Source organism: Ursus arctos, unplaced genomic scaffold, assembly GCF_023065955.2.
Source record: "Ursus arctos isolate Adak ecotype North America unplaced genomic scaffold, UrsArc2.0 scaffold_7, whole genome shotgun sequence".
Taxonomy (NCBI): Eukaryota; Metazoa; Chordata; class Mammalia; order Carnivora; family Ursidae; genus Ursus; species Ursus arctos.
Genome location: NW_026623089.1, coordinates 17,423,777 through 17,445,069, shown reverse-complemented (window position 1 = coordinate 17,445,069; position 21,293 = coordinate 17,423,777). Strand labels below are relative to the sequence as shown.

At 39.3% G+C, this 21,293-nt stretch overlaps 3 protein-coding genes across 13 annotated transcripts in view; 2 read left to right on the top strand and 1 right to left on the bottom strand.

Annotated features, from left to right (window-relative positions):
• Positions 1 to 2,052, top strand: part of ACSL5 (acyl-CoA synthetase long chain family member 5) — a 43,079-nt gene extending 41,027 nt beyond the window's left edge. For both annotated transcript variants that reach the window (XM_026494118.4, XM_026494119.4), the window contains exons 20-22: positions 471 to 542; positions 919 to 1,065; positions 1,784 to 2,052. In XM_026494118.4, the coding sequence (XP_026349903.1) occupies positions 471 to 542; positions 919 to 1,059 (213 nt within the window). In that variant the 3' untranslated portion in view covers positions 1,060 to 1,065; positions 1,784 to 2,052. The remainder of the gene's footprint in view (positions 1 to 470; positions 543 to 918; positions 1,066 to 1,783) is intronic.
• A 1,371-nt stretch (positions 2,053 to 3,423) lies between these two features.
• ZDHHC6 (zinc finger DHHC-type palmitoyltransferase 6) lies at positions 3,424 to 19,687 on the bottom strand. 3 transcript variants are annotated; one of them, XM_026494120.4, is made up of 11 exons: positions 19,444 to 19,687; positions 17,951 to 18,431; positions 16,315 to 16,406; positions 14,947 to 15,106; positions 13,360 to 13,521; positions 11,674 to 11,727; positions 7,057 to 7,224; positions 6,009 to 6,050; positions 5,184 to 5,329; positions 5,050 to 5,096; positions 3,424 to 4,031 (listed from the first exon to the last, which is right to left on the bottom strand). In XM_026494120.4, exons 2-11 carry the CDS (start codon positions 18,215 to 18,217, stop codon positions 3,928 to 3,930), a joined length of 1,242 nt encoding a protein of 413 aa, XP_026349905.1. In that variant the 5' UTR covers positions 18,218 to 18,431; positions 19,444 to 19,687; the 3' UTR covers positions 3,424 to 3,927. The 3 variants fall into 3 exon arrangements, with proteins under 3 accessions (XP_026349905.1, XP_026349906.1, XP_026349907.1); XM_026494121.4 differs by having other exon boundaries at positions 19,506 to 19,669; XM_026494122.3 differs by lacking the exon at positions 19,444 to 19,687 and having other exon boundaries at positions 14,947 to 15,014; positions 17,951 to 17,997.
• Positions 19,662 to 21,293, top strand: part of VTI1A (vesicle transport through interaction with t-SNAREs 1A) — a 358,703-nt gene continuing 357,071 nt past the window's right edge. Inside the window, exon 1 of one of the 8 annotated variants that reach the window (XM_026494125.4) lies at positions 19,662 to 20,212. In XM_026494125.4, the coding sequence (XP_026349910.1) occupies positions 20,119 to 20,212 (94 nt within the window). In that variant the 5' untranslated portion in view covers positions 19,662 to 20,118. The remainder of the gene's footprint in view (positions 20,213 to 21,293) is intronic. The other 7 variants (XM_057308554.1, XM_044382127.3, XM_057308549.1 and 4 more) reach the window with 7 other exon arrangements.

Sequence of the window (21,293 nt, the reverse complement as noted above, 5' to 3'; positions counted from 1 at the left end):
AAGTTCTATGCACACCCTTGGGGCCCATGACGGGAGAGCGGAAGCCCCACTAACTTGGAGAGCGATGATGCTTTTCTCTTTGGAAGAACAGACTCTTTCTGCACTTGGGATGGTTGAAATAGACTGACGGGTTTTATTAGATTGGAGGATAGGATGGGATGGGAAGTTAAAAACAAACAAAAACCCTCTATTCTTTTTATAGTAAGTTCATTATGGGGGAAAAAACTGGAGAATAGAGAAACAAAAAAATGCCATCCAGAGAAAATCCCTGTTAACATTTAGATCGGCCTTTCCTTCTTATTAGCTTTTGGAGCAATATTAAGCATAAAATGTGCCTATATATACACACACCTATATCCTGCTTTACCCTGATGAGCTTTTGTAGGCATTTTGAGTTGGTTCATGCTTAGCCTTTCATTTGGACTCTTTTTCAAACCAGCCATGCTTTAAGCTGTGTTTTATATTCTCAGGCTGTAAACAAAGCCATTTTAGAAGACTTGCAGAAAACTGGGAGAGATGGTGGCCTTAAATCCTTTGAACAGGTATGTACTACTGATGTAATCCTGGTCTGTCAAGTCATACAAGAAAGTTTTCATGTTTGGATTTGTAATAGGGTTTCAGTGTAACTTCCAAAGAATTGATCTGAGGTTTTACACTATTAATCGACTAAGTACAAATGGCAATGACCTTTTGTAGTTACTTTTACAATCCTTTTTTTACTGTTTATTATCCATTTTCCCTTCTCGCTTCTTTCCCAAATTATCAGTCTGTGGGGAATGGGCATGTGTTACTATTCTCTTCACCCTCCCCCTTCATCAACCCCACTTTTCTCAAGTTCTTTACAAAGCATGCAGAGGGCTCTGCAGAAAAGTCTGAATCACCAATAAACATGGGCTTTGTGTGCATCTTCTCTTCTAGGTCAAAAGCATCTTTCTTCATCTAGAGCCATTTTCCATTGAAAATGGGCTCTTAACACCAACACTGAAAGCAAAGCGGGGAGAGCTTTCCAAGTACTTTCGAACCCAAATCGACAGCCTGTATGAGAACATCCAGGAGTAGATTAAGGTACTTTGAGCTGGACGGGGCTTCCTGCCTTTTAGGAATATGGATTAAAAACTAATCTTATGTTCATTTTCTGTCTTTCTTCCTGTTATTTTATCTACTAAATTAATAAAAAACATAGTGTGCGGCTTTTTAAAAAATATTGGGAGAATTATAATGCAAAAGCTTAGCCCTGAACTAAATAAATGTTGTCCTTCCCATCTTAAATGTTGCTGATATTTAGGTTTTTGGTCACTTTTATCAACATGCCTTTCTTCAAGGTCCATTTGTTATTCTTTGTCCCTTCCTCACAACCTCTAAGCTTTGTAAGTGACCACTAGTTTAAGAGCCAAAGTGACTTCTTCCTCGTTGTTTGACAGTAAACCTACCTGTTGACAGTCGCAGCACTGAGGCCTTCCGGCGTTCAAATTAAGAGACCTTTAAGTTTTAAAAAGCTGTTTATAATTCATGTTTTCTAACTATTCCTCAAAACCACTGAAATTTTTAATCTTTTAACCTATCACTAATATCAGTCATACCTGTGAGACTAATTTCTTCTACATACTCCTATGTACACTAATGTCTGTCTACAGAAGGGAAGTTCGATCATACTGAACATTTCCTAAACTCCCTAGTTTCTCTGACTCAGAATTAAAAACATGGGGCCTATAACATCTCCAAAAAGAATGTTCAGAAAGTGTTATCTACAGTAGTATCTGCTGACTCAATCTTTTCCTTACAGTTTGCTGCTGAACTGAAAGCTACAGGGGAAGGAGTTTAAACTCATGTCAAGTGCACTTTTCCAGTAAATGAAGCTAGCACTGAGCAAAGGCCTCCTGAACTGGGAACCAAAGACCTACGGGCAAGCACAGAGGCTACACAACGGCTTATTTTCTGGGAGGGAACTGACTGATCTTTTCTCTACTGGACTCCAGTTCCTGATATACCTTACCCCCAGACAACACGTTGCTTCCACTTGTAAAGTCTTTAAAATAAACTACTGCAAACACATTCACTGCGGTGTGTGCTTCCTCACAGACCATGAGGAGAATCAGAATCAGCCTAGACAAGGACCACTCAACAATCAAGCAAGCTGGTGCCTCTCAAACTGGGCTGAACACTAGAATTACCTGAGGGGTTTAAAGAAACCCTAATAATGGTGGGTGCCACCCTGGGGATTCTGACTGAAATGGTCTGGGGTACGGCCCGGGCATCGGGATTTTTAAAAGATCCCTAGGTGGTTCTAGTATGCAACCAAGATTGGTGACTACTAAAGGCAATGTTGAGAGGACCAGGCCCTCTTCTCCCACAGCTGTGAATAATAAAACAAATACCAGCTGAGCCCAAACTCCAACCAAACACGTGATTCACTGTTTCCTTCTTTACCATCTTTGTTGTGTTCTAAGAAGTCTTGAACAGTGTTCCTTTCTGTCTTCTAACTGGAGGTAAGAATGTTCCTGGATGGTCTCCCTAGACCCTGAGCCCAGAAAATCTGAAGAAATGTCTATTCTTGAGTATCTGAAACAAAGGGAAGACAACAATTAATCTACAGGGTCTCTCCGTGGTCTAGCTCCTATTACCTCCTTGACCTGCTCTCCTACTCCCTACCTCATTCCAACTAAACCACACTGGCTGCCTCCCTACTCCTCAAACATGCCAGGCACATTCCACCTGTTGTTTGGCTATTCCCTCTGCCTAAGATGCAGCTACTCCCAGAGGCACACGACTTGTCCCTTCAACTGTCAAAGGTCACTTCCATCAGATCATCTTACCTGCTTTCTTCCCACTCCATGACTCCATCTGATGCAAATTTTGCTTGTCTGTCTACCTCCCCATCGATCACTAGAATGGGACAGAGTAATGTTTCATTCACTGATAAATCTCTAAGTGCCCTTCCCTTAATGTTAACTGTTACAACCCCCAAAAGCTCAAGTTCCCTGCCTTGAAAAGAATTAGTATGGGAGTAGGTGACTTCTCTAATTCTACCTGTGCTTAGACAAGCCCAACATTAAGCATCCAATCCACCAGTAGATCCTACCATTCACATACGCTTCAGGTCTTGAGAGATTCAAGTGTACACTTGACCTACTCCCATAGGAATAGGGAGGCAGCCAGTGTGATTTAGTTGGAATGAGGGAGGGAGTAAGAGAGCAGGTCAAGGAGGTAATAGGAGCTAGACCAGTTGGAGCTCACTAAGTTGAAAGTTTCCCAGAATGCTGTGATCTCATGCCATTAATTCATTTATATCTTAATACTCATTAATATCTTAAGACTCATGATTAAAGATGCCAATTTTTCACAAGGTAGTAGAGCAGTTTTTCCACAAAGAACTAAGACAAACCTTTTCAGTCAGCCAAAAGAAAGAGTCTAGTAAAAACCAGATTTTTACAGAACATCCATTGATCTTTATTTGATTTGACAAAATCTGCATTATTAAAAGACAGGTAATAAAATTTAAGCTTATAGTGAATCTGACATATTATGTTCTACAGTATCTAGAATATTACATAAGAAATAACTGAGGGGGAAACGGGATAAAAGCATCACATGCAGATGCTCCTGCCAAAGGGGGAACTATGTCTGCAGGTGAGGTCCATAGTGTGCAGCGCATAAAAAAAACCCTAGAGAAAATGCAATTGATTTACTTGGGTGAAGTGTTTTTCCTTTTGGGGAGAGGAAGAGATGGAAAAGAGGGGCAGGAATTCAAAGGCATATGCAGAATGGCTTCTCCATTTCAAAATGGTAATAAAATAGATTATGGCACTAGGGCACCTTTGAGGAAAAGAACACCTTAACCAGAGTAGGCTCATTGCATAATTCTTTAGTAATATGTACAATTTTCAAGTAATGGAGAGGACTTAAAGAGTAATTTTACTTTAACAGTGGCTATCTATTTTTCTTCTCGCCCTCTGGGGCTTGATCTGTTTCAACATCACAGGGACATTTCTCCACACAGTTTCTAGGGAACCAGCCTCTGATTCGTGAAACACCTGAGGGAGAAAATGAAATTGACATGAATAGATTTAGTGATATTTCTGAGCCACCTAAGTCCCATTACTTCAAATCAATAAGCTTTTAGTTCTGCTTTACTTTTTTCCTCCTTTACCATCTTTTATAAGCATAATCTGAGAAAAAAATATGTTTAAATGCTGTCTATCAAGCTAGAAAACCAGTATTTCCCAAATGCTATTAGCTGGGAAAGGTGCTAATGTGGTTCAGGACAACCCCTAAGGGGGGGGTGGGGTGGTGGGCAGGATTTCCCAACATGGGTATTGACTTACATAATTGTGATTGTGGTGTTTGGGGCACACTGTCATACTTCTCCTGTTTCAAGGAACTACCTCCCTGTAGCCTCTCTGAATTTCCTTCTTAGGTTTTTTCCAATATGTACATTTCTATATCAGGGTTGCATAAGCAGTCTTATGGGGTTAACCTACAATTAACCCAGTGTTTTAGAAAAAGCATCCAGGATTAATCTTTACTTTAAAAAGGAACAGTTCTAAAAAAAAAAAAATTAAAGACAGAAAATTTCAAATCGTTAGTTTCCATAATAACTTCATAGGAATATTCATTCACAGGGGGAGCGTAGGGCACGGGGATTTAGTGTACAGGCTCTAGAGCCAGACTGCTTGGCTTGGAGGTCTGGCTCTACCTGTTTTTAGTGTGGTCTTGGGCACGGTGCTCAGCCTCTGTGCATTTTGGTTTCCTCATCAATGCAACATACATGAGGGCTGTTGGCGACTTCACCACCACAAGTGAAGCACTTCTACAAGTGCCTGTCACTCAGATCATGAGGAGCTCCAATACTAGCTGCCACTAAAAAGACCTGATAAATAGAAGTGCTATGGAGAAATAATGTAAGAAGCCTTTTTCTGTTGCTTGATGATGTGTCTTTCTATTATGTGCCCTAATTCATGTGACACTGATTGTTTTTAAGAGTTATTCCCACAAAATTTGGAATTATTACTAGCAGCCTTGTCTATTAAACATTTCCTCCCATTTCCATACCTTCTACGAAGGCATCATCAAGAATTTTATCTCCATACAACCAGTATCTGAAATATTTAAAAAATTAAAATTAATTTTTTTAGGCTAGATGCTAATTTCATCATTAAAAAAATTCCGTACTTTCTATCACTTACCGTAACCCTCTTGTGGCTAAGATGAATTCCCCTCTCTGTAGCCTTATTCGAGGCTCTTCAGTGCAGGGGCTGGTGAAGAAGGTTTTGATTCCTTTATTCAAAGGACAGCAGGCACCACTGTAATCTTCTATTACTCTATAACGTACCTGGCATCCGTAATCAGAAAAACAATTTAACGTTTACCCCCGAATTTCTGTAAGTTTGAATTTAAACTGTGAAAGGTAGATCCGAAGTATCAGGTGACAAGTCTTTCCCTCCCAATTCCTTTACAGGAGGCAACTGCTGTTTCTAGTTCTCCAGGCTTTCCTTACCTGCATTTCAAGCACATAGCTAAGAATTAAATTCTAGAGCACTGCTGCCCAGCAGAACTTACTGCAGTGACGGAAATGTTCTGTATTTGTGGTAACCAATGTGGTAGCCCCTAGACACAGGTAGCTACTAAGCACTTCTAATGTGGCTAGTGCAACCAAGGAGCCGAATTTTTTATTTTATTTAATTTTAGTTACTTTAAATGTAAATAGCCACATGTGGCTAGTGGCCATCAAATTGTACAGCAGAAGTGTAAGGATGGGTTTCATACTAATGAGCTATATTGAGGGTAATTATTTTTCTGTTGGCAATATAAATTGCTTACATTCCCTCCAAACCTCCAGTCTGAACTACTTAGAGAAAACAAAAGTGAACTGCATCAAATTTCAACAACTGTATTAAGAAACATTATTTAATGTTTGGCTTCTGCTCAAAGGCAATTTTGAAAACTATGCAGAAGTGTAGCGCCTGACAAAAAGAAAAACAAACTAGTATCATTGCAAAAATATTACTTACACTTCTGATTCTTTTATCTGCTTTTTGTTTCAACTGTTCAATCTGTTTGGAGATATAAAAAGAAAAAAACGTTATCTCAGTGTTGAAAATAGCCTTTTGCCATCTACGGTACCAGAGTGACATGACAAACTCTCAATTTTCCAGCATTTCAGTGCTGACAATTCAAAGGCCACATGTTTTTGTTTTTTTAGAGAAGTGGAAAGCTTTTTTAGAGAAGTCAAAGTCCCTATGACTGAGAGCAGGAGCTGACACGAGGCTTTCTTCTCCACATTCTCTCTCCTGTCTTCATCTGCATACACTCACTGAGCATTCGCTATGGCCCAGGGGTCAGGGACATATGCTCACTGCCCTCATGGGGCTTCCAGGCTAGTCCTGAAGGTAAAGATGACACAGGGATTCACGGATTCTTTAGAGAGAAGGTAGACAGACTGCAAAATTCACCCGCAAGTCTCCACTAAAAGTCATCATTATGACTTTTCTTCACGTATTCATCAACAATTTATTAAATGGTACTATATTAGATATACTAGGGGAAATCAAGATAACTCATGATCTCTGTACTGAATCTTGTCAGATTAAAGATATAAAAGAATTAAATAAAAATGAGACCTCATGGGCACCATACAGTAGCATATGGTTAAGCACCAAATCCAGATGAGATGGGACTGAAACTGGCCTTGATAATTTCCGATAGAGAAGAGGATGTGGACAGAGTTAGGTGGCAGGAACACACAAAGGAGTTCACTGAGGAAAGCAGGCCGATTGGAAAGGCCGTTAGGAAGTAGCCGGAGCAGTTTTAGGTCAGATTTTATAACCAAGTGAAGGGATCAGGACTTTATGGCACATGTATGGAGGATCAAAGAGAAATTTAAATTAAAAGAGAGGCATGATAAAAGGAGTGCTTTGGGATTGTTAATTTATATTTATTTTTGCCAAACAAAAAAACTTTTATGACTTATTTTACTATAAAAGGTCATCTGAGTTAAGGGGCACTTAAAGAGACGAGGGTGAAACAGAAAGGAAAGACTATTTGAACAGAAATACTTACTGTTAAGCTGTACTGGTGACAGCCTTCTCTTATTGGCCACGCTAGTCCATCTCCTTCAGGGGCCCCTGACCACGTAAATACCTGTTTGAAGTTCTTCCATCTACTTCCCATATCATAGGGAAAAACAAAGACTTCATCCAGTTGGTAATACTGAATTCGATCTTTAGCCTGTGGGTAACAAAGAGGTAAGATGGCAGATGCCTCTGCCCTAAAAGGCTTACTAAATAATATACTATTGATAGTACTGATAGTAATATACATTTATTCCTCAAATTTGTATCACTCCTAAAAATGCTTCCTCCTTGTTGTAACGTTAGTATACACAGAAGAGATAGACAAACTTATCATAATATAAGAGGAACTTGCTATATAACACCAACCTCGTATGAGATCATTCAGGAAATGTCTGACTGGGCTTATTCAGGAACAAGCATTCAAAAATGCTTATTAAAAGAGTTAATAGTGGGGCGCCTGGGTGGCTCAGTTGGTTAAGCGTCTGCCTTCAGGCAGGGTTCCGGTCATAGTCTCAGGGTCCTGGGATGGAGCCCCACATCAGGCTCCCTGCTCAGCTGGGAGTCTGCTTCTCCCTCTCCCTCTGCCTCTCCCCCAGCTTGTGCTCTCTTTCTCTCTCTAACAAATAAAATCTAAATAAATAAATAAATAAGTTAATAGCTTTATTCCACATATAACAAATCCTCAATGTTCTTTGTTGTTCGGCAAAACAAAGAATCCAGGTGTAAAGAAGGGATGTTGATAAAAAGATTTAAGAGGAAGCAAGAGTTTATTCAGGCTGAAAGGAACTGTTTCAGGGGTGCTGCAGAATGCAACAGTTATATCCTGGGTAGCAACAACACTTGTGGGAATGGCCAGGAAAATGGGTTCCAGGGGAGTCATCATTTTCTGAAAATTATTTTTTTAAAAAACCAGCGGAAATGTGCAGATCTTAAGTTTTTTTATACCATTATACATGTATATATACTCACTTACATATGCATTTATATGTACATTTTATGCATATACATAAATATTCAGGTTGCATAAATTATATTCTAGGCACTTAAATTGTTAACTTTAACTTGAGATAAACCGGCTTAGAATTTCTTAAGTACCACTGACACCTAGTGGTATAAAGATACATTTATTCTTACAATAAGTGTACAAACCCAGGTGAAATTTGTATCAATTTTAGTGCCTGGTAATTTCGATAAATTTTCTATAATCATTTATTTGTATTTTTTAGTCAGCAACAGAGTGCCAGTTATTTTTAAAATAACTTCTAGATTTAGCATTGCACTTTATGAAGAGCCTTGGTCATCAGAAAAAAAAACTATTAATCTAATGATGATATATTACATTAACTAGAAATGATATCTTGAAATATTTTATTATCAGGGGACAATATTTTAGGGAAAGCCTTCTTGCAATTACTTATAAAGTAATATTGATGTTAATTCAATTAAAACAATTGACATCAAGCTATATGTATGTATGACCATACTAAACTGTGTAAATTCCCACCGAAAGAGTAAAGGATAATTTATTTTCCCTTTTTATAAACAAAAGTCTCAGAGTCTTCAAAATGGATAAGAGTCTCAAAGAACAGATTTAGGCTATTAACAAAGAAATAGTGCTAAGGATGACAGTAGCTTACAAAAAAGACTAAGGCCTGGTCTCAGCCTCAGAGAAGCACTCAGTAAAGTTGGGGGGATTCCAACAATACTGTGTTAAAAGGCAACAGAGGTGGGGTGCCTGACGGCACAGTCAGTTAAGCATCCGACTCTTTTTTTTTATTATTATTTTTTATTTATTTATTTTTTATTTTAATGTTTTTTTTTAAATGATTTTTTATTATATTGTTAGTCACCATATAGTACATCCCCAGATCCCGATGTAAAGTTCGATGCTTCATTAGTTGCGTATAACACCCAGTGTACCATGCAATACGACTCTTGATTTTGGCTCAGGTCATGATCTCAGGGTCCTGAGATCGAGTCCCACATCAGGCTCTGCGCTGAGTGTGGAGCCTGTTTAAGATTCTCTCTCTCCCCCTCTCTCTCTGCCCCTCCCTGCCACTCGTGCTCACTCCTCTCTTAAAAAAAGAAAAAGGCAGCAGAGGTATGCAATAGGTGCTACAGGAAAGGCAAAAAAACTATTTAGCTAATCTAGGGAGAGTCAAGGAAGGTTCTTTGAAGAAATGACACCTAAATTAGGTCTTGAGGCATAAGAAATCAGCAAAAAAGAGGAAGGAAGAGTGTTCTAAGTAGAGAATGACATGTGGAAAGATACAGAAGCTTATGATACATAAAATAGGAGTTTTTTATTTTAGTTGGTATCAAGGGTGAGATGGGGTGGGGAGAGGTAGAAAATGCAGAAGAAACAGACCAGGGGAACACACGAAAGGTTTGATTATGTATAAGCTAAGGAGCCTGGACTTAAACATGTGTATCAGTGGTTCTCCAAGCATGCTTTGCACCCCTGTTCCAGTCCCCAACACATTTTCTTAGGGTTCAACAAAGTCAAACAACTTTCATTTTAATACTAACATGTTATTTGCCTTTTTCATCATGTTGACATTTGCAATAGTGGGTAAAATTGCTGGTACCTTAAGCAGGAGTCAGGTCAGTGGCACCAACCTGTGTAAGTAGATATTATATTCTTCACCGTTACATACTCATAATTAAAAAAAATACAAACCCAAACAAAAGTTTTACATAAGTCCTTGATGATGCAATAAAAACTATGATTTTTACTTAATCTCAACTCTCAAGTAGATGTCCTCTCAATATTCTGTGTGACAAGAGGGGGAATAACATACAGCACGTTTTCTCAAGGAAAACATCTGTTTGAGCTGTGAATTAACAAAAGCTGCGTAGCCAGCTTTTTTCATATAACACTATTTTTACTGGAGAGAATGAGTAATGAAACAAACTAAGGTTACTGAAACTTCAATGTTTGGCAGAAATTTTCTCAAATATGAATAAAGTCAAGCTGTTACTTCAATGTAAACAACTATTTGTTGTCAATGAAAAAATTAAGGCTTTCAGGTGAAAATTAGAATTTTGGAAAATTTGTATCCACCACTGTAAGCTTGACAGCTTTCCAAAATAAAGGACTTTTCCCCATAAAATTGGTAGTGATATGAATGAATGTGCCAGCATTTGGAAAATCTGCATTACCCTATAGAGCTGTATTTTCCAAATGACCAATACCTGACGTTATACAATCATGTATGGGTAAAAGGTCCATTCGAAGAGCAAGAGGTACTGATGGACTGAAATGTGCGGTTACTGACAGAGCTTCACATCTCACATACAACTAACCTTTCAAGGCTATCACCTGTCAAATTTTCATGTAGTATCAAAGAATATCCACTATTAACTAAAAAGCCTATTAAAATACTCTCTCCTTTTCTACCTACTTATCTGTGTGAGGCTGGATTTTCTTCATATACTTCAATCAAAGCAACATATCGCAACAGATTGAATGCAGGAGATGTGAGAATCCGACTGTCTTCTGTTAAGTCAGATATTAAAGAGATTTGTAAAAATATAAAACAATGCCACTCTTCTCCCTATTTTTTACTTTGAAAAACAATAATTTTTTAAAATATGCTATTTTTATTAATATATAATGGGTTTATTATTATTTTTAAATGAAATCATAAATCTTCAAAATGTTTCTCAGGAAATATGGCAATCACTGATATACATTACACACAGTAACAAACGCTCTTTAGTGTCCTTAACAATTTTGAGAATGTAAAACGGTCCTGAAACCAAAAAGTTTAAGAACCTACTGCTATAACTTCAAGTTCACAGACTGGCTGCCAGGAGGCTAAATATATCCTACTGGTATGTTTTATTTGGCCCACAAGGTTTTTTGCTTTTAATTTGAATTGCTTGCTAATAAAAACAAAAAAGGGGTGTCACAGAAATCCAGATCTCTTACTTTTCCAGAAAAACAATGAGATGAACCCAGAATAGTGAGTGAGCACCTTCCAGGGTAACAATCAGCTTCATCGGTTAGGCAGCTCTAGTACCCAGGCTGGCTCCTGTCACCTAGGTTATCTGCCTGGCCCCTGCAGGCATTTGGATTTATAACCCCTGCTGCTATAGTGATGGTGAGGCTCTGAGAAGCTTTAGGCAGGGAGCAGTCAGATTGACTTTTTACAACAGAATCACAACTGTATTAAAGGTTGGGAGGTCTGTAGCAAGCTATGCTATAAGCCCTATCTAGTAGGGCTTATGAACGTTTTTCTAGTCCTAAGGCACTGAAAAAAACTTGATGGCACCTTGGTAGGACAGAAGTTCCTTTCCAAATGGTCTGCCTTAACTCCTAATCTGAGAAAGAATGGGCAAATGGTTTAATGTATGGCTTAGCTTCTTCAGCAACTCAGGGTGAACGAGCAGTGGGAGTTATATTAAACCAAGAATGAATCAAAATGTTTCTTTCCTACATTTATCTTTTATGTGGCATGAAATGACTTAAGAAAGCCACCTGGTAGTGAAGTTTTCACTTCTAGGCATTTATTAGTTAATCTGGTCTATGAACTAATCTTTTCTTTTTTTCCCTGAACTAATCTTTATTGAGATTGAGGAAACAATTATTAAAATTTACCTTTTCTTCAATCCATGATTCAATAGAAGTTTTGTTTCTGAGAATTATTTTCATCTGAAAATTAAATGATAAACAGAAACATTTTATGATGAAACTTTGGTTCATTTAAGATTATCATCTTCGTAGTAACCCTATAAGATAGTTTTTATTGCTCCATTCCACTGACGAAGAGACCAGGATAACAGAGGTTAAGTAACACACTCAGGGTGTGGTCCATCTGACTGCCTGTTCTTAAGCACAGTGCCACTCCACAAAATGACTGTGGCAATCCATAACCGAATCTACATCTACTATTTTAATAAAGGTTCATGTTTTAAGTACCATCTTCTGAACAAGGTTTTCAGAGTGTTAATAAAACATTGATATAATCCATTTAATCAGTACTTGTGGATTTTGCTCTTAAAATCTCTTATCACTATCTTTAACCTTAAGTTTATGATTAATTTATTTGCTACAAGAAAGTGACTCAGTCAACCCAGATATTCTGCTTGCCTTGAAAATAAAATATATTCAGTTTTGATTCTATTAATCGATTTTCCTAGCTATGACTAATTCCACTTATGTGGGCTTTTACACCACAGGGTTTTAATTTATTTCTAATATGATTCTTAATTAGAGGGGGAATTTTATCAAAGAATTTGATCCCAGGTTAATAGAAGACATGAAGTATAAACAAAACCAGCATATTGTAAAACTACGAGTTTAAAAGGGTTGGGTGGTGTACCAGAGCCCTGAAGCCAGCATTTCTGATTCTCTGAGAGGTCGATGTCTCCTTTTAGTCTGGCTGTGTCCACAGAAACAGTGTGGCACAGTAAAAACACTCAGGGCAAGGAGTCCTCATCATATTCCTATGGCCGAGCACACCACCACCCGGCCCACAGAAGGCCTTCAATTAATGAACAAGCTAATTAAGTGAATGGAATGAGTCTTAACTATTTTGTGATCTCTTTAGGGCCACATCCTCCTATGTGTTCTCATAGCACTTTGTTCATAAATCTGTGATACCCACATGAGCCAGTATTAGTTAAACGTTTACTACTAATTGCGACTTCCCTAGGTGCAGGACGCTTTTCAGTTTCATTATTGTAGCCTCTGAAATTAGAGTAAGTCACCAGGGTAGCATTAAACAGCACAGGTACCATAGGGTTGTTATTGAAATTACATGAACTACTACATGTTATGTCCCTAAAACAGCGTCTTGCACATAGTAAGTGCTCAATAAACGTTGGCTGTATTATGATGATGATGATTAAATACATGCTATTATAAAACAGCATTAATAATTACGTTTATTGAATACATGAGTGGGTGATCTTGGGTTAAGTCACTTCACCTTTCTGTGATTCAATTACTCATCTGTAAGCAAGGGAAAAATACTCCTCTTCAACTCTTTCTGGGGGTTGATGTGAAGATCAAGACAGACTATAATGTGAGAAGAGCTTTCTCAACTATAAAGTGATATATAACTCTAAGACAACATTTTAAAAATTAAATCAGTTACCTGGAAATTCTGGGAAAGTTACTTCAAAATTATCTGACTAGTACAGAGATCAGTTACCACGATGGAATAGGTAACAATAACTTCCATTTCATACTGCACATTTAAATGTAGCCTTTATCTCTTTCTCATTATAAGCAGCCCCAATAAATTGACAACTTTTAGTTAGAGGTAACCAAGAAACTTACCTGGATAAAAAACAACATCCCAACAGCTATGGTTGTTCCTAAAGCCAATCCCAGGGCAAACAAGGTGGCCGCAAATGCTGCTAATCCAAACGGGATAATTGGAAGAGGATCTCTCCGGGCTGCACTCATATCAATCTTCACCGTGTTCCACCCAAAGGAGAGCTACAAACGACAGCACACACTTGAAATACTCAGCTGTCATAAATGGTCAGACTGTACTGGAACATTTAAAACAACTTGATCAAAAAAGATCAACAAATGATAATCTGAAGCTGTGGCTAAAAGCAAATGAATTTCTAATTTGTTTCTAATTAATACTGGGGCTTGAACTCATACTGATATGCAGGATGTCATTCTTCATTTTTTTCAAATGTTACGTTTTTTTGTTTTTAATTATTTCCTCAGAGAGTGTAAGGCATACCCCACTAACATTAATATGCATGAACAGCACTAGACATCCATCTAAATTGTAATTGTGTCATCTGTCTTCTCCTTGCTTTTCAATATGGAAATCTTCCACAGCAAAAAAAAAAAAAAAAAAAAAAAGACAGCCTAGAATTTAGTTTCTTCCCACATGTGCCACAACCAGAGGTTAAAAACTGGCAAAGATGCAGCCAAACCTGCCCTGCAGATGCCTACTGCCTGGCCTGCAAAACGTTTGAAAATATTCAGCCAGGTGCCAACATTTAAAAATCAGGAGATGTTAAAAAAGTCCAGATTTTCTGATTTTTCCTGAAAAGCTAGAAGATCTAGTATTACTGGACTAGGTTTCCAAACACCAGAAACTGGCCCAGGTGAATATGGGCTGTCCCACCTGTGAAGGGCGTATGTTCTCCGGGCGCTGCAGTCCTTTCAGGCCTGTGAAAATCATTTACCCACCAGGCTTCCTTAGGGACTGATTTGTAACCCCTGAACTTTATCTCCTGACTACCTGCCCATTAGTCAACCTAATCTTCTGGAGGATATTTTAGGACACGTGCCTGCTCCATGAGCTACCTTCCAGGGCACTGGAATTAGAAATGAACAAAAGAACTGCAACTTGTCACATGAATTAGATGGAAATAGAAAATATCAGGCTGTCTTTTTCTTCTTGTTCCTTTTTTCCCTCTAATTATTCTTGTCACAGCTACAAAGTGTGAAATCAAATAAATTATATATACAGCAATAAAATATTATCAACTTCAACTACAGCTGGTAAGGTAAGTTTCCAAAACAAAATAATTTTTCCTCATCTTAAAAATTAAAGTGTTGGGGCGCCTGGGTGGCTCAGTCAGTTAAGCGGCTGCCTTCAGCTCAGGCCATGATCACAGGGTCCTGGAATCGAGTCCCGTGTGGGGCTCTGTACTCAACGGGGAGTCTCCTTCTCCCTCCCCCTTCCGCTCATGCTCTCTCTCTCAAATAAATAAAATCTTAAGAAAAAAATTAAATTTTAATACTTTTTTTTAAAGAAATTCACATATAGGTAAAGCAAAGTTCTGTTTCTCAACCTAAATCATAGAAATCATATTTCTGAAAGAGACTTCTTAAGTAATCATAACTACCACTTAATTTGGCATCAGTGATTTTGTAACAAACACTGTCACTTACCCGATTATAAAGCTGTGTGTACATAGTCATAACAAAAATGAAAGCAGCATGAATACAACCCAGTGGTGCTAAAAGGAGAAACAGTGTGAACGAAGCATGATTCTGGTAACCACAACAATTGTTGATCCAAGGACAGTGATGGTCCATCTTCATCACACATCTAACAAGAAAAATTTACACAAAACATGAGGCAGAAAATCCTGTCTACTTCAAATAACTTTAGTCTTCAAAAGATCAGGCAAACAGGAATCAGCATGTCCATGAGTCATAGAGGAATTCTACTCCATGCAACAGAAAGCAAAGTCTTTATGAGTTTTTAAGCAACTCTGAACAGTGACTTCTTTTAAATTCTAAATAGCACAAGAAAAGTTGGGCTTTGTAACAGCTTCTGAGGAAAAGATGTCTGCTACAAGTGAGTTTGTTTTAAGAAGTCAGGAGGCCACTGAGAGGTTCATTATAAAGAAATAAGCATGGGTTCCTGGTCTTCCTCTAGCTCTGAAATGCAGTGACTGAAGTGGAGTACAACAGAGATTCAACAATATCACTTCTAAATCTCTACCGGGGTTCATGGGACCCAGCAGATCTTGTAACTTCCTTCCTTCCTGTTCTCATCCTTTAGATGTGGATTCTCTGAGCTAAGCAAGCTAACTATGGAATATAAGATGTGGTATAACAAGCAAAGTCTTACCGAGCTTCCTTCCCTTGTTGCTAGAAGAACATTTCCTGGGCTCATATCAAACTATCTTTGCCACAAATGGTTTTCCTAAACTTCAACATTCTTATCACAAATTTGTTATTAATCAGTGGCAGAGCTGTGTATTTAAAAAGGTTCTAGTTTATTTCGTATTTCTTATAGTGATTCCGTTTTCTTCCCTTAAGTTTTTTTGTATTAAACAGTAGTGATAATATGCGTCTGAATACATTTATTAGATTTGCATAAAGTGTAAGTATTAGTCAACCCAAATCATGGAAAGGGCAGGTGTCCCTTATAATTTAGACTCAGAACAATTCTAAAGCTAGTCAAGATGACAGCAGACAAGCACAATTAATCCTGATCTATGGAAACAACTTGAAGGCATAACTTTTTACTCTTGGCAGGGCAAGAAGAAAAGTAAACGTGTATTTTTCCAATCAATCAATCAATCAATCAATCAAATCTTTTCACTTATAACAAAAAAGAGGATTATTTATTATCAACATTGATAACTTAAGAACAAAATGGAGATATGGACATAAGTATTTTGACAATGTTTTTTTTATAAAGAAGCCCCCTTATAGAGACTAAAACTAAGACTGATGTGATAGAAAGAACATAAGGCCAGTAATCAAGCTAATCAGTCCCCAATGAGGAGCAAAGACAGACAGTACCTGTTACACTTTCTGCAGTGATGTGACCGTGGAGCCTTGTATGCTTGGCAGACTTTACAATACTGGAGATACATGTTATCCTGAGAATTTTCCTTGGTAGCAAAATATAAACAAAAATATATCAGTTACCTGATCCTAAGTAATAACATGTCAAGTCTTATGAATAAATGCTTTGGTATGGTTTGATTTTTTTTTTTTTATGGGGTGCGGGGATAAGGTTGGAATCCTAACTTGCATTTCCAGACCTTTTACTTGAGCTGAAATATTTTTAAAAGTGAGTTTCCAGTAACAGCCACAATGCTCTTCCAATTACCCAGAACTCATTTTTAATTTCTCTTCCCCATGCTCCACCCAAACCCGCTGCCACTGAGTGTAGCTGGTTCTACTTTCCCAGACTCTTATTAGAATGGGAGGAGTTCAAGAAAAAGGTAGCTGCCCATGCAGCAGGTATTTTGGAGTGGGGATTCAAATATCGGAGCTGATCTCTTTAGGAAATTTCTCTTGCACCATTTTAATCACTTCTAACTACTTTCCTTTACTGTAGTCTCTCTCTAATCCAAACCGTCTGTTGTCAGGATGGTATTCCTATAACACAACTCTGATGATTAGGTCAGAGCTTGGCTTGAAAATCTCTACTACCTCCCTATGGCCTAATAATCCCTCACACATTTGAGGCCTTCCACAATCTGCCTTTGTTTCAGCCTTATTGGCACTACCTAACCTGTTATTTCTGACTATATGCTCCCACCATGAATCAACCTGAAATGTCTTCTTCCCCATCCAAGGAAATTTCCACTCCTCCCTCAGGTCCACAGCTGAAAAAGATCAGGTCCTTCTAGCTGCAACAGCACTCATCCCATTCTTCTCTATAGCTTAGTTACTTACACAAGTGCCTTGGTTTCTCTCAATTATAAGGTTTTTCAGAATATGAATTTGTTTTACCCATCTCTGTACTCACTTTAAATAGTACACTACATTAGTGTTTCTCCAACATTAACGTAACTAGGAATCACCTGGGGATTTTGTTAAATGCTGATTCTGATTCCTAGGTCTGGAGTGGAGCCCAAGATTCTGCATTTCTCAACAAGATATCAGGTAGTGTCCCTCAGCAAGCAATATGGAAATTCATAAGCATAAGCTTTCTACAATTTTTAAAAAGCCACAAAATGATTCATACTGTACTTCCTAATGTGATGATTTTAACACTGATTTTAAAACTTTATGATTTAAGCCAGCAATTTCTAAAGAGTTTTTCTCAGTTCTGAGGGCTGGTAATGTATTACGTGGTAAAGATCCTAGAGCCAAACTGCATTGTGGAACTTTAAGAGGTGCAGGAGATGCAGTATTTCTTAAACTTAGGACTATAGACTCCCCATCCCCCTTCATACTTTTTTTTTCTTTTAATGCAGGACAAGTATTCAATAAGATGTCTCTGGGAAATACTAATTTAGATGAATATTTTCAGATACAAAATAAATTCTTTGAGCTCTAAATGATCAGTAATTAGAATAATAGGCTTAGCGTCTACCAAGGCAAAACGTAGGCTGTGTCTGATATTATTGGTTAGCAGATAAGCCATAAACTAAATATATGATTATCATTAGAGTTCCTTATCTTAAGGGATCTTTTTTCTTACCGGTTTCCACCCCAAAGGAACAAAGCCAGGACCAATAAACATGGCATTGAAGTAATTATAAAGAATCATGACAGTCCAATTTATCAACATGATGAAATTCACGCTTCCTCCAGTTGTATGTAAAGGCCAATACCACAACACAGAGTCAATCATGGCCATCGTAGAACATATTGCTATAACACCAAGGGCTATGATGGGACCCCAGTGACACAGTCTCTTTAATTCTTGGAGATTTTCAAACTTGATAACTGAGCAGAATGTACCCATTTTGGTGAGGAAGAATGCCTTCCTACTTTTAGAAAATTATAGATTTCCTTTTTCTGTGCACACATTTCCATGTGCCACAAGTCCATGTGTGTTCCTTAATTGTCATGCCTTCAAGTTGTGGGACGTTAATGCAGATTATGCCATTTTCACTGTTACACACTCAGAGCTCTTTATCTTAACTAGGAGAATCCAGTATCCTGGCTTGAAACCCAATCTAAAGAAAACAAAATGAGAAAGTTCAGTAAAAAAATTTATTATATACTATGTTTAACTCCAATAACTACCTAAACAAAAGCATCCCACAAGTGAACTACTATGAAATGAGCACCTTATCAAATGCCAAAGAGAACTATCTTTATCTGATCCAAAATAGGGCTCAAGTCTGAATGGCATATAAACTGGATACATGATTCTAAAATAGTTACTTTTTATTCCTTCGTTTTCAACTTGTCAGGGAACTGTGATTGCCCAACATTTAGTGAATGGTTTGAGGAGACCGAGAATTTTAGAGCTGGAGCAGGCTTTGGGATTGATTGAATCCAGCTTCCGTCTTCATAGAAAAGAATTGGCTTGGACAGGCTAAGTGATTGCGCCAAGCTCACAAGTAACAGCTGAACCTAGACTAGAAATCAAGTCACCGAACTCCTTTTACAGAGTTCTAAAACGCCTCTTACTGAGTCTCGATTTGTCAAGTACGAGCCCGACACGGTCTACATTTGCCTGCGGTTGCCCCAAAACACTAACTTAAGGATCTATTTGGGCCAAAGGTAAAGAGGCGAGCGAGTGAAAGCAAAGAGAGAGTGAAAAGAGGGGACGGGAGACAGAAGTGTGTGTGAAATCATGATTCGAGGAACACGGGAGAAGGAACATGAATGAAAATATTAAAAAAAAAAAAAAAAAAAGAGGAGGAAGTGCGTCCGCAGCGAGGGACAGGGAAGGCAGGACGGCGAGCGTCGGAAGACCTGTGGAAGAATTTCTGATTGGACTGCAGTGAGTCAAGGCAAGATCTCAGATAGAGGGTAATACGGACATTCACGCAACAGATGCTACTGCCTTGTGCCTCAGTTTCCCGCCCGTGACATGGAGCAGAGCGCTTAAAAATCCTCACTCAGGGGAGAAACATCCCCGCAAGCGTGGTTGGTTTCAATATTCTGGCGATTCTGGGCTCACTCGGGTGGGGCGAAGACCGCCAAAATCATAGTTACATCCCTTGCCTTGACTCCCACCTCAGTCTGGTCCTTGGTGCCCGCTCCTCGGCCATCGCATTTCCGGGGCGGCCTGGGCTCACCCGGAACAGGTTTTCTCCTCTTCGGATAACTCCGTCATGGGGACCTCAGTCTAGCGCAAGCAGAAAGCAAATCCTGGTTGTAAGAGGATGGAGTGCAGAACCTCCCGCGACCAGCCTGTCTCCCCGCCAGCGCTCTCGCCGCTGCTCTCCAGCTCCCGCCCAGTGCGCGCGATCTCTGCGACAGCCACTTCCGGGAGGTTCGCTTCATCAGACTTCCCTCGGGAAGCAAGTTCCTGGGATCTTTAGCTCGGGGAGCCGGAGCCGCTTTCCAGAACGTGGAAGGGCAAAATAAATAAATAAAAATAATGCTTTTGGTGATCCCCGAGAACCCTCAGGTTTTAGGAAGCTTTGGGGGGCACTAATAGAAGTGCTTTTCTTTCGCGAATTTTTAAATCTTGAAGCCTGGGCGGACAATAAAAAACGCACACAGGCCAAATTCCGGAGGACTGAGACTGCGACGAACAACCAGGAAGCGGCCCGGCTGGGAGCTGTCCCCAGTTCTCCACTCAGCTCTCGAGGCCCCCTCCCGGGGTCCTTACGCCGTGTTCCTCTGTCCCGCGTGGCCCTTGCCACGACCTGGGCTCCGACCCGGGCCCATCACTCAGGAGCCGCCATGTCATCCGACTTCGAAGGCTACGAGCAGGACTTCGCGGTGCTTACAGCAGAGATCACCAGCAAGATTGCGAGGGTCCCCCGACTCCCTCCTGGTGAGAGCCCTGACCCGGCCGGGCGGGGGTGGCCCCGAGGGCTCCGAGGCTCGCGGGCGGTGGAACGTCTCTGAGGCGCGAGGTGGTGCAGGGGCCCTCCCGGAGTGATGGAGCTGGACTTGGTTGAGGGTAAACGCACAGTCCAGGCTGGGTTGTGGAGTGCCATGAACAGAGACTACGCTGAGTTTTCTGGGCTCACCGGACTTCACCGCCTTGTTACTTGGTACAACCTTGGGAACGTTTCTCTGACTCTTAGTTTTTTGTTTTGTTTCATTTGTAAAATAGAGATATGAGTAGTCAAAGAGAGTGAATGAACGTACCTAGATCATGGGTCTACAATATACAGTAACCAGTTGTTTTGTTAGTGGTAATATTATATGCGGCAAAATAGGGTTAAGAGCCATGGTACCAGGATTCAGATCCCAGCTCTGCCACTTAAAAGTTTACGAAAGTTTCTTAAACTGCTCTCAACTTTCCTTCTTGGTGAAATGGGGAGAACTGTACGTCTCTGGTGGAGTTGTGGAGATTACACGATTTAACATACAGAATGCCCTTTTTTGGAGTTAGTTGCTATAATTAGTATTTCCATACCCCCAACCCCATTTTTTTTATTTCTCATTCTTCTTAGGAGACTGTAACCTAATTTTATGTAGCACTCGATGCAGGATAATTTTTCTCACTTTTAAAATTCCTCGTATCCCATCTGGAAGTGTTCTTGGTTTTGTTTTTGTGGTTTTCTTCTTTTTTTTAGTTTTTTAAAAGAATTTATTTGAGAGAGAGCGTGAGAGAGAGAGAGAGCACAGAGGGTGGGGGTCGAGGGGCAGAGGGAGAGGGAGAAGCAGACTCCTAGCTGTTCTCTGGGGGCTCCATCCCAGGACCTTGGGATCATGACCTGAGCCAAAGGCAGACGCTTAACCTGAGCCACCCAGGTGCCCCTTGTTTTTGTATTTTAGCATATCTTGCTTTCCATGCTCAACTGTCAACTATGAAGGTGGGTGCTATGTTTGATTTATTTGGCATTTACTTAGAGCTCAGAAAAATGTTAAAGTAAATGAACAGATACATGAATATGACATTTGGT